Source organism: Medicago sativa, chromosome 6 (genome assembly GCF_051527215.1).
Source record: "Medicago sativa cultivar Bolivia chromosome 6, Bolivia_mono, whole genome shotgun sequence".
Lineage (NCBI taxonomy): Eukaryota > Viridiplantae > Streptophyta > Magnoliopsida > Fabales > Fabaceae > Medicago > Medicago sativa.
In genome coordinates this window covers 73,847,379-73,862,112 of record NC_140754.1, presented here as the reverse complement: position 1 = coordinate 73,862,112, position 14,734 = coordinate 73,847,379, and the positions used below count along the sequence as shown (strand labels likewise).

The following is a 14,734-nucleotide window of genomic DNA, read 5'->3' as shown; positions in this document are numbered from 1 at the left end:
TCTTTGAAGGAAACTAAGAAAGAGGAGGATTAGAGATATTGGAGGACGTCAATTAACACCCATACTAAACGTATCTAGAAAGTTTAGCATGTGCATTAACTTGATACTGGATACATTAAAATTTACAACAATAATTCTCCGAATGAATATGTATATACAACAATTCACGTTCGTACAATCGACAACACATTACTACTCGACCAAAACATAGAAAATACATCCTTAAAGTCCATAACTTGCTAATTATCCATCCGGTGCAAGCTTTCTAAATCCTACTAGAGCAACCTGCCGATCTGAAACAAACAAGGATTTGGATGAGACATAATGTCTCAGTGAGTTCTACCTAATCCTAGGCTATAGGTGACCTCGGGGAAAACCTAGGGTCACCACGTGTCTACAATACAACCTGCCGGTTGATTATACGTGTGTGGACTTGCTTGCCTAGACGGTCGTGCATGCTAGATCCGTCGTAGGTTCTTCGTAACTTATCTTATAGGTTTGGCCTTGCATCATATGTGTCATGGCGGTCAAGGGGACCTAAGACCGCTGACTCGAGATACGCTAAACGCATCAAGACCTAACATGCTTATTCATGACACGATCCTAAACCGGACGATCGGGGAATCCTAAGATCGTCATCGATATAACTTCAAAGCTTGATCTAATTGCATAAGCCTGTACAAGTCTAATAGCATATCATAACCATAATCATGTTCATTCATTATGTTAGAGGTTAGCGTTGAACAAACAATATTGTCAAAAGTCAGGTCAGGAACTTTCATGCTTGTTGGTAGAGCCATGATTCTTGCACCAATTAAGGTAGTAGGAAAATGCATATTGTTCAAATCATCAACATTGACATCAACTGATACAACATTATCCAAGGAAAGTAGATATGACTCTAATGATGAACTCCCAAACATAATAACAAATATTTTCAAGATTTGAAAGAGGTTGGGTCTGATTGGCATTATAGCAAACATGTAGTAGGTGTTGGAATAAAAGGTGGGTGGAAGGGGTATTTTAACAAATAGGTGGTGGCCTAACACTGAGCATCCAATGTTGGTATATTTTTTTGATTCACTTGTTCCACAACCCAGGAAATCACCAACATTGAGTATAGAAATCATAATACTACAAGTAATTAATGGAAGAAAAATTGCTGCATGAGTAATGATTGCTTCATCTCTAGTTGAGTCATCCCAACACATTGTAAGAGCTAGAGAAACAAATGGAATTTCAGAACTGAGGATGAAATGCGATGGGTTCTCAAATACGATTTCCGATAAAGACCGTTGAGAGTCACAAGAGATGTTTACCTTGTAAGGATGTGGTGAGTTGAGCGGAATAGCAGCAGTGTCGGGTGGCTCCGGTGGGGGAATCTCAGCTGAAATGATTGTGAACCATTGAAACAGAACCACATTTGTGACAACATCCTTGTTCAATTTGAAGTGTGATATATTCAGAAATTGAGATCCCCCAGGGTCGAATAGAAAACGACGTGTGGTGATTGAAGCTCCAACGTTGGAGAGTCAACAATGGGGAAGGGAAATGGAATGGAGATCAAGTGTGTTGAGTTTTCTGTAGCAACACTTCGATCCGACGGTTCCGGCGACGGCAACGGTGGAGCCAAGATTGGAGATGGAGGCGACTGAGTTATGAGAAGATTCGGTGCTTGCGGTGGTGGATCCGGTGGTTTCAACGGTGGTTGCGGTGCCGGAGACGTGTTGATGTCAAGTAGCTTCAGCGCCGACTCCGATGGCTTCACAAATGTTTGACAATTACTTTGATTTTCGGTTTTCTTCACTCCGGTAATAACTGCGACGGTACTGGGTATTTCATGAAGAACGGCGGTTGTAACTCCATCTGCTTCTGCAACTTCATCTGTGGAAGCGTATTCCAAAATTTCTGCATCAGGTTTGTTGTTTGAAATGGCAGTGACAGAATCAGCAATGATGGAAGGTTTCTCAACCTGCTTAAATGATTCATAATCATCCTCTATTTCCACATCTAATACCGGCAAAAGATGATGCCATTCAATCTTGAAACGCCATAAAAGAGCAGTGGTAAAGGTGTCCCAATTTGAGTGCGGGTGACGGCGAGACCACCATAGCCACCAGTTGAGAGCACGGCCTCGCATGGCCATGGCAACTATCATCATCTTCATTGCATCTGATGTTCCTCTTGCCCTGAAGTACTTTTCAGTACAGAGAATCCACCAATATGCGTCTTCGTCTCCGTCGAATAGAGAAATCTCCATCTTAGCGGGAATGAGATCGAGAATGAAAGCACCAAATGATACGACCCAATTCGAGTAGGGATCACACTCCTTAGAATTTAGAGATAAAGAAGAGAATTGACTAATTTCATCGATGATTGTAATAGAGAAAATACAAGATATTATATAGGCAAAATAATTATAGATCCTTCCTACAAACTAGTGAGTCACCAATCTTCTAGAACCAATGAGTCACTAATAAATGGCAACATAGTCATTCCACTTGTTAGGTGTATTCATAACAATTAGCTCTCTCTTCATTTTTTTTTTTGTTGACGTGGGACAATTTGTGGCGCCTTTTTTCTTGCTTCTTTTAGCTTTGGAAGAAGAAACATAAAAGAATATATGGAGATAAAGGCTTCATATTTTTGTTTCCACGAAAGTAACTTAGACTCAATGATCATACAGGACAAGTTTTGAATGTTAGAAATCAATTGGTCATCCCTGAAAATTTACCTCTTAACTTCTTACATCTTACAGTAGTTTTGTATTCTTCTGAAACTGCAGAGGCAGTGTCGTCGTCAGCGACGATGTTCCAGCGAGAATCCACAAGAGCACGAGAAATCTCTCCAACCTTGATGGAGAATCCATCAAATTCTGGTTTGATTGAAGGATTTGAAACTGGTTTGATTGGATTGCTGAAACTACCGAAAACGAACTCAAAATGTGAATCTGATAAGTCTGGAATCGCAGAAGCAGAAGCTGCTGTGAGAACTACATCAGATTCTTCATCTTCATCTTCACCAATTTCTGAATCGGAAGCGGAACATCTTCACCAATTTCTGAATCGGAAGCGGAAGCAACATCATCATCTTCATCCCTAGGGTATCGTTCTGATACCATCTTAGAAATCGTGGTTGGGCCTAACACAACCCCACAAAACCGGCTTGTGAGGTGAGGATTGCCCCCACTTATAAACAAATTGTCAGCCCAACTCCTAACCGATGTGGGACTCTTAACACACCCCCTCACGCTCAGGATTAGACATCTGAAGCGTGAACATAAATGACGGGTGGCCCGATAACGGAAACCTGATAACAGGTGGCCCAGAATCGTGAAGAGGCTCTGATACCATGTCACGAATCAGAGAATCCCAAGGATAATAGTCATAATGATCGGCAAGGAAGAGTGCATAGTTGTATTCATGAGGAAGATAACCATAGAGACTCATAGGAGAATCAATAGATTTTATAAAAGATGATTGAAATGATACATGAATGTTCCTATATATAGAGTTTAGTTGTGTAACTAACTCTAACTAACTTGCTTGCTCTCCAAGCTATCTAGATAACTTGCTCTCCAAGTTATCTTCTCACTATACTTCTAATAAATAGCATGGTTAAGGTTCTTTTATATTTTCATTTTTTGATATCCTTGTTTTATGCACATACAAGGAATCTAAGTATAGGGACAATGACAGGGAAATTGATGAATATGCCTTTACAACCCTTAAAATGGCGAGTCAATTAAAAATGGAGATGTGACACTATTCTCCATTGGTATTTCTGCTCGAGACTCATCTGTCTCAAAGTTATGTCTCTGCTAGCTGAAACAATTTCTAAAAAGCAACTGAGGTTATCCAATTCTTCAAGTTAATGAATTATGTGATTGTGGATGCTTATAGAATCGGTGAGTTTCCTTAATGGTTTCACCAAACGTGGACTACTAGCTTCCAGCTATGTATACAAAAATATGTCATAATCTCAAAAGTCTATCTTTGTTCTACTATTCAAATACTTTGGAATACTTCTCTATTATCATTATCACCCATGATTCAATTGATTATATGGACTTTTGCAGTCATACGACATATCAAATGGGTTGAACTGAGAGAGGAAGATTTAGCTAGTTTAAACTTAGAATTTGATATTGTCAAAGTTGGAATGTGACACTACAAGGCAATTGATTTTAGTGTCTCCTTTTAATCGCTGCCATATTTTGGAATGTTTACATTATGTAGCAATGAAGACACTAGAGACTGAATAGGTCCAAATGTGTGTTGGTTTCTTTCTTAAATAACAAGTAGTGAGATTTATCTATTTTGTTATTATAGAATTTCATTCTTGAATTTGTTTCTTGCAAGTATCCCTATTTTTTTTTTACAAACTCTTGCAAGTATTCCTAGGCTAAACTAATTTCAGAATTATATTCAGCAGATAATTGCAATGTTAGATTTGATAGCTGACTTGATATGAATCGAAATAAGTATTGATCTCAAGGACATCATCACTACAGGTCCTTAGCATTGACGGTGGATATAATTTTCCACAAAATTGCAACTCGATGTGTTGAAGTTGTCCTACCAACACTTTTCTTATTGTTTATGTTGCACAATTGCAACTCAATATGGTAATCTTTATTTGATTAGGTTGCGATTTTCTATAGTGCATTGGAATCGTAGCTAGTCTAATTTCACCTTGAGAATGACATATACTGGAACTGTAAGTCTGTAACATTGTTTTCTAATTCAGGCAGAATTGGTGAGGATCTCATGCTTGGATTATCTTTGGTCATTCTTGGTTCCATAATTGAGAACAAAAACATAAAAATAAGAAAGAAGAAGGTAATCAACTTAGTACAAAGACTCCTAAATTAAGCAAACATTTTTCTAGTGTATCACTGAAACAGTCAGCATAAATTTCCACCTCATGCATCAAACAACATATTTTGTTGTACGCAGAATAAGTAGCACAATAAGCTTTGTGTTGCATTTCAGCTGACATTTCTGAGCTAAGCTCACTGGAACCAATAACTTTAATTTTGTCATATTAATTTTAAACATTTTGCAGTTATATATGCTAATAATTTGGATAATGTTAGTTTGTCACGGAGACCCAGTCACTTTGATTTTATCATATTATTTTTAAACATTTTGCAATTATATGCTAATAATTTGGATTTTGTGAGTTTGTTCGTACATTCATCATTTACATTTTTATGCTATTATTTTGAATAAGTGAGTTTGAGTGTAGATTGATCCTTTATCTATACCTATTAATAAAGGCAATGCATGGGGTTTGGTGTAGCCTTTTTTTCAATTCCAAAATTACCATCTAACTTCTAGCATTATGTAACTTCCGTGCATATGACTCAAAAAAGCACCATTTTTTTTAATAAAAAATCAAAGGCAGCAGTTTTTTGTTTTTGACATTTTTATATCATGCAAGTAAAATGTAAACAAACCATTTTCTTTCGCTTTCAAAAAAGAAAAGAAGTTTTTCAAAATATAATAAAAGAAGGTAAGGCCATGATACATGTTATTTTCACTTTATTGAAGATGGGTGACCATCTGTTATTTTCTCTTTTCATCTATTGTTTCTACATGTTATTTGTATAAATCATCATATGTATTTTTTTTCAATCTCATAGATGCAAGTTAAAGTATGCTTGATGGTGTTTTTTGTTTCTTTATTCTTTTTTAATGACAAAGTTTTTTGTTGGTGTTGATATTCACTTCAACAAAAGAACAAGCTTATCATAATTAAATGTAGAATTATATACATGTTATTTTCAGTAAAAATAACGCTTTACGTTATTTATTTTTTCTCTAATAATTTGTTCGTTAGTTGATATGGAAGATGAACATTTTTTTTCTCCTTTATTGTGTCATTCATTTCCTTCAACAACATTTGAGACAGAGAAGGGGAAGACAGTTACCATAAAAAAATGGTGCACCAACTTTCATGTTCATTGAAATTTAAAAAAAAAAAAAAGAAATGTACATGAATGTAAAACAAATATCCTATACCAAAAAATTGCTGAAAGAAATTCAAGAAAATTGGTGAAAAAATTGCTTGAATATTCAAATTCCGACAGTAACTTTTTTTTTTGTTTTGAAGGAAAGTAAATTATATCATTTCACTAAAAATAAGATCAGTAATACATGTTGGAATATCATCAAAGATCTGGAAGCTAGTACTAGATGTGGCTGCCTTAGCTAGAACATGTGCAACCTCATTTGCTTGCCTGCTAATAAACTCGATATGAGAGTTTGTTCAATAAGCGCTACAGAAATGGATACTACTGGCCATGATGGAACCAAATTCGGTGACATCTCCACGACCTTTGTTGAAATAATCAGCTACTCTTTTTGAGTCAACCTCGAAATCAACATTTGTGAGTTGAAGTTCAAGTATCCACCGAATCGCATGATGTAAACCCAGGGCCTCCCCAACATCGACAGAGCAAACTGGAGTAAACCACATAGTTTTAGATCGGACAAAATTCCTGAGAGTAACTTGATAAATGTAACTCGGGTATCTTGAAAACTTTTTTAGTCCAATTCTATTGATGTTCTTGAGAGAGGGTGTGTCAACTATCAAGTCCTCATAAAGTATGTTGTTGGATGTAATTCTTTTCTTGCCTTTTTTCTTAATTCAAAGTGTTTTTTTTACCTTTTGTTTGGATGTCATTATGTTTGTTTGCATTTAGCATTCCTTTAATTATTTTGTTCACAATGTTTGTCGACAAGGATAAAAAAGATGAAAATCATCAAGACTATACATGTGTTAATTATTTGTTGTCATTATCTTCTCCGATGACTCTATTCAAGGCGCACTAAAGCATAACTGAGATAAATATGGAGAATGTGACCAAACAATAATATTTTAAGTTTTGCGGGTAAGTTTGTTATGCCAATTTTTTGTGTGTAGAAATAATATTCATAGTCATGTCATGTGCTCCCTTTGATTGATAATTGTTTTCTTTTTTAGTGTGTGGTTGGCCATTCATAAATGTATGATTTTAGCCATTGTGTTTAAGTAGTTGACTATGGCAAGAGTTGGCTACGGCAGTTGCAGCCACATTTTAAATATCTTTGAAGGAAACTAAGAAAGAGGAGGATTAGGGATATTGGAGGCGTCAATGTAACACCCATACTAAACGTATCTAGAAAGTTTAGCATGTGCATTAACTTGATACTGGATACATTAAAATTTACAACAATAAGTCTCCGAATGAATAATATATATACAACAATTCACGTTCGTACAATCGACAATACATTACTACTCGACCAAAACATAGAAAATACATCCTTAAAGTCCATAACTTGCTGATTATCCATTCGGTGCAAGCTTGCTAAATCCTGCTAATCCAACCTGCCGATCTAAAACAAACAAGGGCCTACATCTTACTTATAGTCTTGTCATACATAAAGGGCCAATACTTAATGTAATATCCCGCTTATTAGGAACCGAGGTAATATCTGAAAACGATAAAATGCGCGCATTTAAGGCAAGGGGTATTTTTGGATTTTCACGCCAAGTTAGTATTTAAGGGAATTGGGGTCAAAATCTTCATAAGTTTTTCTCATTTCTCCCTCTTGGGTTTTCATAAACTCTTTTACTCTCCCTTCACTCTATAATTGTTACCACTACTCTTTACCAAACTTGATTCTTCACTCCAATCTTCTCTCAATCCTTCACAAAGTTAGAGACTAAGCAAGAATAGAGATATACCAAAGGTGTTGGTAAGAAAGTTGGAAGCAAACTTCTCCACAATAGACTTCTCTCATCTAGAGAAAACCTTCCTAGGGTTTTTCTGTCAAGAGCTAGAGTCTTGAGCTTATTTTCCTCTTAAACAAGGTGAGTTTCTAGTTAGTTTCCAACCATGGGATCATGTGATTATGCTTGTGAGAGAAACATAAATTTTTAGGGTTTATACATAGAGATTTACTACCCCTTTTCATGTCATGCTTGCTATACTTGCAAATACTTGTTCTATGACTATTTTACAGGTTCTATATGATCATTAGAGTCATGATATGCCTTGGGATGCTTTGTTTTGAGGATTTTGGGTCAAAAACACCATTTTTGGAGGTGCTGGACTGCCACAGTGAGCAAGTAGCTCGCTAGGCGAGCTGGGCAACAGAACAGGGGGTCCTGCTCGCCCCCAACTCACCATAGCGAGCATCTACTCGCCACAACGAGGTAGACTACTCGCCAAGGCGAGTGAACAGTGCAGCAGCGCACTGTTTTGCTCGCCTCAGGCCCCTTTTGTTATACTTCGAGCCGATTTTCTTTATGCAGTCTTTTACACAAGTAAAACCCTCAAAAAAAGACTCCAGGGCATAGGTTTTTAAATGTTATCTTGAAAGAAAAGCAAGTATTTAATTATATAGTAAAGCATGACATACGAGAGAAGTACTAGATTTACAATCGGGTAGCGAATTATACATAAAGTAGGGTAATGAATATAGAGCCTCGACATAGCTTGTTGAGAACTAGATAGCTATGCATGAAATTATGTATGTCTAGACGTGGACGATTAGATATCATATTCACATATAAAGTTTGAACAACTAGTAGGTGACGTGTCTCTTGCGATACACATTAGGTTGGTCTCAAGGGGTTTCCATAGGTGGAACGGGATTAGCCATAAGGGGCCCACATGTCACTTAGGGAGTACCGTTGGATATACCTTAGATAGGTTTTCTTCAGTTAGTTAGGGATTGTGCTCGGGTTTACTCCACCCCGAGGCTCTCCGTAAAATGAACTCAGATATTATTATTGTTCAACGCTAACTCCTAACTTAATTATACTTGGTTATGAGACTATATTAGATATGTTCTAGTTTATGTAATAGATCAAGTAATGATAGACGCGTCGATGACGATCTTAGGATTCCCCTGGTAACAGCCTGGGTGGGTCCCAGCTTGGCACAATACCCCCCGGCGAAGGAGCTGGCTCACTGTTACTCACAAGCTTAATCACTACCCCCCTTGTAGTATTTTTGCCTTCCGTGGGAATCGAACCTACTACCTGGGGATAAAGTATAAAATGTGTTTGGTTTAATAAAAATGATAAATCTAATTAGTCATATGTTAGGCGAAAAACATATTTAACCGAAGGGGGAGGATGAATGTTTACAGTTTTTCACAAAAGTTAACATAAAAGATTTAATTAGTTGATGGAGGTGGCTTAAGGGACCAAAACGAAACGAAAATTAATTATGGAACCAATATGAAAACTCTTACTTAGTTAAGGGACTTAATATGTAATTTAGCCTTAAAAGTTAAAAATATTTTCTAAAAAGTAATTAAAAAAGCCACGATAATCCTGATACTAACAAGTATTATGTTAACTCAGGTCAACCCAACTTCAAATTATACAAAACACTTTGAAGTTTATAAATATTATCATACTGCATCGTTTGGTTGATGTGGGACATTTTTAGTGGCTTTTTTCTTGGTCAGTATGCCTGTTTCATTGGTTGGGACCATTATAGCAATGCAGTAAATAGACAAAAAAGATATTAGTGATATGTTCTTTTTGTGAATGACAGAAATTTCAGTTAATGATTTAGTCGTAGTGAAATCCTGCCAAGGCCGGTCCCAAGCCCGGGTAAAATGGAGAGGGTTGTGTTAGGCCTCGACAGCCAACGTAAAACTTTGTCGAATCTCTATGACATGGACCAAATACGAAATAGTGTGAATGCTAGGTCGTTGCCCGGAAGCAACGCGCTGTATGGCTCGAGTACAGTGTCAAATGAGCAAGGGCCGCTGCATCGCCGCCTGGATGTAGTGAAAAATAAGCAAGGGTTCCCACATCTTCGTGAACGGGTGCGGGTAAAGAAGCTAGTTCATGAGAGTAGGATTCGTTTTGGAACTTGGAATATAGGTACTCTTACGGGTAAATCTATGGAAGTAGTAGACACTATGACTAGGAGGAGGATTAACTTTATGTGCCTACAAGAAACTAAGTGGGTGGGGAAAAAGGCGAGAGAATTAGATAGTTCAGGATTTAAGCTTTGGTACACGGGTGAAGTTAGATCGAGAAATGGGGTAGGCATCATTGTGGATAAGGAGTGGAAGAAAGATATTGTGGATGTTAAAAGGATAGGAGATCGGATTATAGCCTTAAAGTGTGTAGTGGAACAAGACACCTTTAACGTAATTAGCGCTTATGCACCTCAGGTAGGACTAGAAGAACACCTTAAAGTAAAGTTTTGGGAGGAGCTAGAAGGATTAATTCAGGATATTCCATTAGGAGAAAAGATTTTTCTAGGAGGGGATTTGAATGGGCATGTAGGGAGGGTTTCGAGAGGTTTCGAGGGCGTGCATGGGGGGTATGGGCTCGGGGAGGTAAATGCGGAGGGAAATTCCATCTTAGATTTTTCATCGGCTTTTGATCTTACAATAGCAAATACGTGTTTTAGGAAAAGAGAGGAGCATCTCATCACTTACAAGAGTGGGGCCTCTTGTTCTCAGATCGATTTCTTTCTCATTAGGAAAACAGACAGGAAGATCTGTTTAGACTGTAAAGTCATACCGGGAGAGGGCTTAACTACCCAACATAGAGTAATGGTGATGGATGTAAGGGTTAAGAGGAGGGCAAAGAGAAGAGACCGTAGCGGGGCTCCGCGAATCAAGTGGTGGCATTTAAAGGGTGACAAACAAAGGATATTCCAACACAAGATATTAGAGGGAGGTTTCAGGCAACCACATGGAAGCGCTAATGATATGTGGGAGAGGATGGCTCATGAGATTAAGAAGGTGGCAAAAGAGACATTGGGAGAATCTAGAGGTTTTGGACCTAGGGGTAAAGAATCTTGGTGGTGGAATGACAGTGTTCAGAGTAAAGTTCGGATCAAGAGAGATTGTTTTAGAGATTGGTCTAAGTGTAAAAATGCCGAAACTTGGGATAAATATAAGATAGCTAGGAAAGAGGCTAAGAAGGCGGTGAGCGAAGCGAGAACTCAAGCATTTGAAGGATTATACCAATCTTTAGGTACCAAGGAGGGGGAGAAATCTATATACAAGCTTGCGAAGGGACGAGAACGAAAGACAAGAGACCTGGACCAAGTGAAGTGTATTAAGGATGAAGAGGGTATAGTTTTGGTGCAAGAGAGAGATATTAAGGATAGATGGAAGAAGTATTTCCACAACTTATTTAATGAAGGATATGAGATCTTACCAGACTCTAACAGGTTAGACATCAGAGAGGAGGACCGAAACTATAACTATTATCGCCGGATTCAGGAGCACGAGGTGAAAGAAGCGTTGAAAAGGATGAGTAATGGCAAGGCAGTTGGGCCGGACAACATACCTATTGAAGTGTGGAAAAGTCTTGGCGATAGAGGAATTGGGTGGCTCACAAAACTTTTCAACGAGATTATGAGGACGAAGAAAATGCCGGACGAGTGGAGAAGAAGCACCTTAATTCCAATCTATAAGAACAAGGGGGATATACAAGATTGCGCGAATTATAGGGGAATTAAGCTAATGAGTCATACCATGAAGTTATGGGAAAGGGTAATTGAGCGAAGACTAAGAAAAGAGACTCACGTTACGGATAACCAATTTGGTTTTATGCCTGGGAGGTCGACTATGGAAGCAATCTACTTACTTCGACGCGTGATGGAGCGATATCGGACGGATAAAAAAGACTTGCACTTAGTTTTCATTGATTTGGAGAAGGCATATGATAGAGTACCTAGAGAGATTTTGTGGAAAGCTGTAACACCCATACTAGACGTATCTAGAAAGTCTAGCACGTGCGTTATTTTAGTATTGGATACATTAAAAGATACAACATAAAAACTTCGAATGAATATTATTTACAACAACAAAGCGTTCGTACAAAGATCTACAACTCATCTTTTCCTAAAGTATAATAAATACATCCTTGGAACCCTTGTCATCCTGCTGCGGTACGAACGATCCCTTGTTGAAACATCCATCCGGCTTCAAGCTTGCATACCAACTTGCTTATCTGAAACAAATAAGGATTGGGATGAGACATAATGTCTCAGTGAGTTCCCCTAAATCCTAGGCTATAGGTAACCTCAGGGGAAACCTACGGTCACCACGTGTCTACCTTACAACCTGACGGTTGATTATACGTGTGTGGGGACTTGCTTTCTTAGACGGTTGTGCATACTAGTGCCGTCATAAAATCTTAACTTGTTATAGGCTTCTCATCTTACCCGTGTCATGGCGGTTAAGGGAAAACTAAAACCGCAATGCCAAGATACTATCTATACATCAAGGCCTTCACTTGCTAAAGTCATGACACAACTCTAAACCGGACGATTAGGGAAACCTATGATCGTCTTCGGTATATCTTTCTTTACTCGCTTACTTGAATAATTGTATCTATCTTATTCTTGCCACAAAAGTGACTCTTTCTAGTTTGCTAGTTCTTGACTATCTTCTTACTTTATCTTCTCTAATTCTTGACAGTCTATGTCAAGGCTCTATGACATAACACATAAATATATGATGAAAATGCATAGTCAGCTTCATTGATTATGTTAGCGTGTAACAAACAACTTATCTGAGTTCATTTTACGGATTAGTTCCGAGTGGAGTAACCCCGGAAGTTAATCCCTTACTACCGGTGAAAATGCTTTGCAATAGCGCACCGGACTCCCTTAGTGAACGTGCGGGTCCCTTACGGCTTACCCCGTTCCCCTTGGAGAACCTTTTATATCCAACCTTGGAAGGAATATAAAAGACACGACACCTTAGCTTAGTGAAATGCGGCTCCCTTTCGGCTTAACCATTCCCCTTGGGGAACCCCTTGAACCCAACCTTGGAAGGAATTCAAGAGACATAACACTCTTATTATAAACTTAGTCTTATGCATGTATGAAGGTTAAACCTAATCATACTATCTCTTTTACCTCGGATCCTTGAACGATCCATTAGAGGTAAACTTAAGCTTTGCTTATCTTACTTTGTGAATGGATACGAAATCGATTCACGTCTTGCCATACTCGTATGGTTCTTTCTTCTTAATAAGATAATACTCTTAATATGTCTATGCGAAGAACTTAACTTCGCGTCTTACCATTCTAGGAAACTTGCTAGTTCTCGACAACTATGTCGAGGCTCTAGTTCTTTCCCTTGCTTAGAGATTAACTTGCTACCCGATTCATAACTTGTTTTTATCGTATGCCGTGCCTTACTAACATGCTTAATACTTGCCTCATATCATAAGAATCATGCTTTCTTTGATCATCATTTAGGACCTTGGGTTGAGGGGTTTACGTTCATAAAAAGACACCACGGAGAAAACCGCATCGCCAAGCCCCATGCCTGCCTAAAGCGAGCAAAACAATGAGATTCTCACTGTCTTACTCGCCTAGGCGAGTGATTTCACTGGGGAGGCGAGTGGTTACTCGCCGTGGCGAGTTGGGGGCGAGCAGGACCCCCCATTCGCAGGTCTAGCTCGCCGTGGCGAGTAATAGCTCGCCGTGGCGAGTTAGGACAGTCCAGGACACTTAAAAATGGTATTTTTGACCCAAAAACCTCAAACCAAGTGTCTCTAAGTGTTATATGACCCTTAGGATCATTAGAAACCTGTAAAACATAAACTCAGCAAGTATTCACAAGACAAGCAAGCATGGCATACAATTGGGGTAACTAAACTTATACTTAAACCCTAGAATTATCATGTTATTCGTATTCATTTAACATGGCATAACATAATCCCAAAGGGTAGGATAGCTATCTATGGAACTCACCTAATCAAAATCTTGAAGCATCAACAAGTTCCCAAGCAAAACCCTAGCTTTGTCCCACTTGCTTCCTTTAATCAAACCATCCAATTTTGTTGTTTTTCTTGGACACTAAGACACCATAATCTTTGCTTGATCATGAAGAAGCCATAACTTGATTCATCTTGAACTTACCAAGTACAAACCCTAACTTTGATCCTCTAGTTTTCTTGTGCTCAAGATTTCATAAAAGAAACCTTGCTCTACTTGAATCAACCAAGGAACCATTGAATAAACAAACCCTAGCCTCATGGATTTTCCCTTGGTGAAGAGAAGAAGAATTGTGAGATCACCCAAGTTTCTAGTTGTTCTTAAGAGAGAGGAAGAAGAAGAAAACCATGATAAAAGATCCATCTCTAAACCTAGAATCCAAGAAGAAAGAAGTTTAGAAGCTTGAAGGAGGTTGGGAGAAGAAGGAATGGCGTGGGTGAAGAGAAGAGAGAAGAAAGAGAAAAGCTTATGCCAACTTAGAGAGAGAAAGAGAATTGGAAATGAGATATTTTTGGGATAAAATCAATTAAATATCCTTCCCTCGCGAAATTACCAAAATGCCCTTGCCTTTAAGCGTGTTAAAGCGACACTGATACTTACTCCGTAATAAGCTGATATTACATAATAAATATTCTCCATTAACTTTCTTTCAAAATACGTTCTCTGGGACGATCGACTGATACAGTTCAGACACTGACAGGCGGGATGTTACATTTCTACCCCCCTTAAAAAAATTTCGTCCTCGAAATTTAGAAACCATCTATCAATCGTCGCAACTGCGGCCTGCCTTCTCTAACTTTAGTTATATGAGGCCTGCTAATACTCACTTCACAGAGTTCGAAGCATATTTTCCTCATCAAAATATGTAACACATCCTCTTTCTTTATTCTCATAAACGAATATGATTTCCTCAATCCTAATATCTTTCTCAAAATCATAGAACCATCTTAGAACCTTGTGTCC

The 14,734-nt window shown here is 38.2% G+C and overlaps 1 protein-coding gene across 1 annotated transcript; it reads right to left on the bottom strand.

Annotated features, from left to right (window-relative positions):
• Nucleotides 1–855: 855 nt before the first annotated feature.
• LOC146916776 (uncharacterized) lies at nt 856–2,507 on the bottom strand. The gene has a single exon (XM_085718721.1). It carries the CDS (start codon nt 2,258–2,260, stop codon nt 1,463–1,465), a length of 798 nt encoding a protein of 265 aa, XP_085574847.1. The 5' UTR covers nt 2,261–2,507; the 3' UTR covers nt 856–1,462.
• Between the last annotated feature and the right edge of the window lie 12,227 nt (nt 2,508–14,734).

Bases quoted from the DNA above. Each gene is read 5' to 3' on its own strand.
- LOC146916776 (XM_085718721.1), bottom strand. From the start codon at position 2,260: ATGGAGATTTCTCTATTCGACGGAGACGAAGACGCATATTGGTGGATT.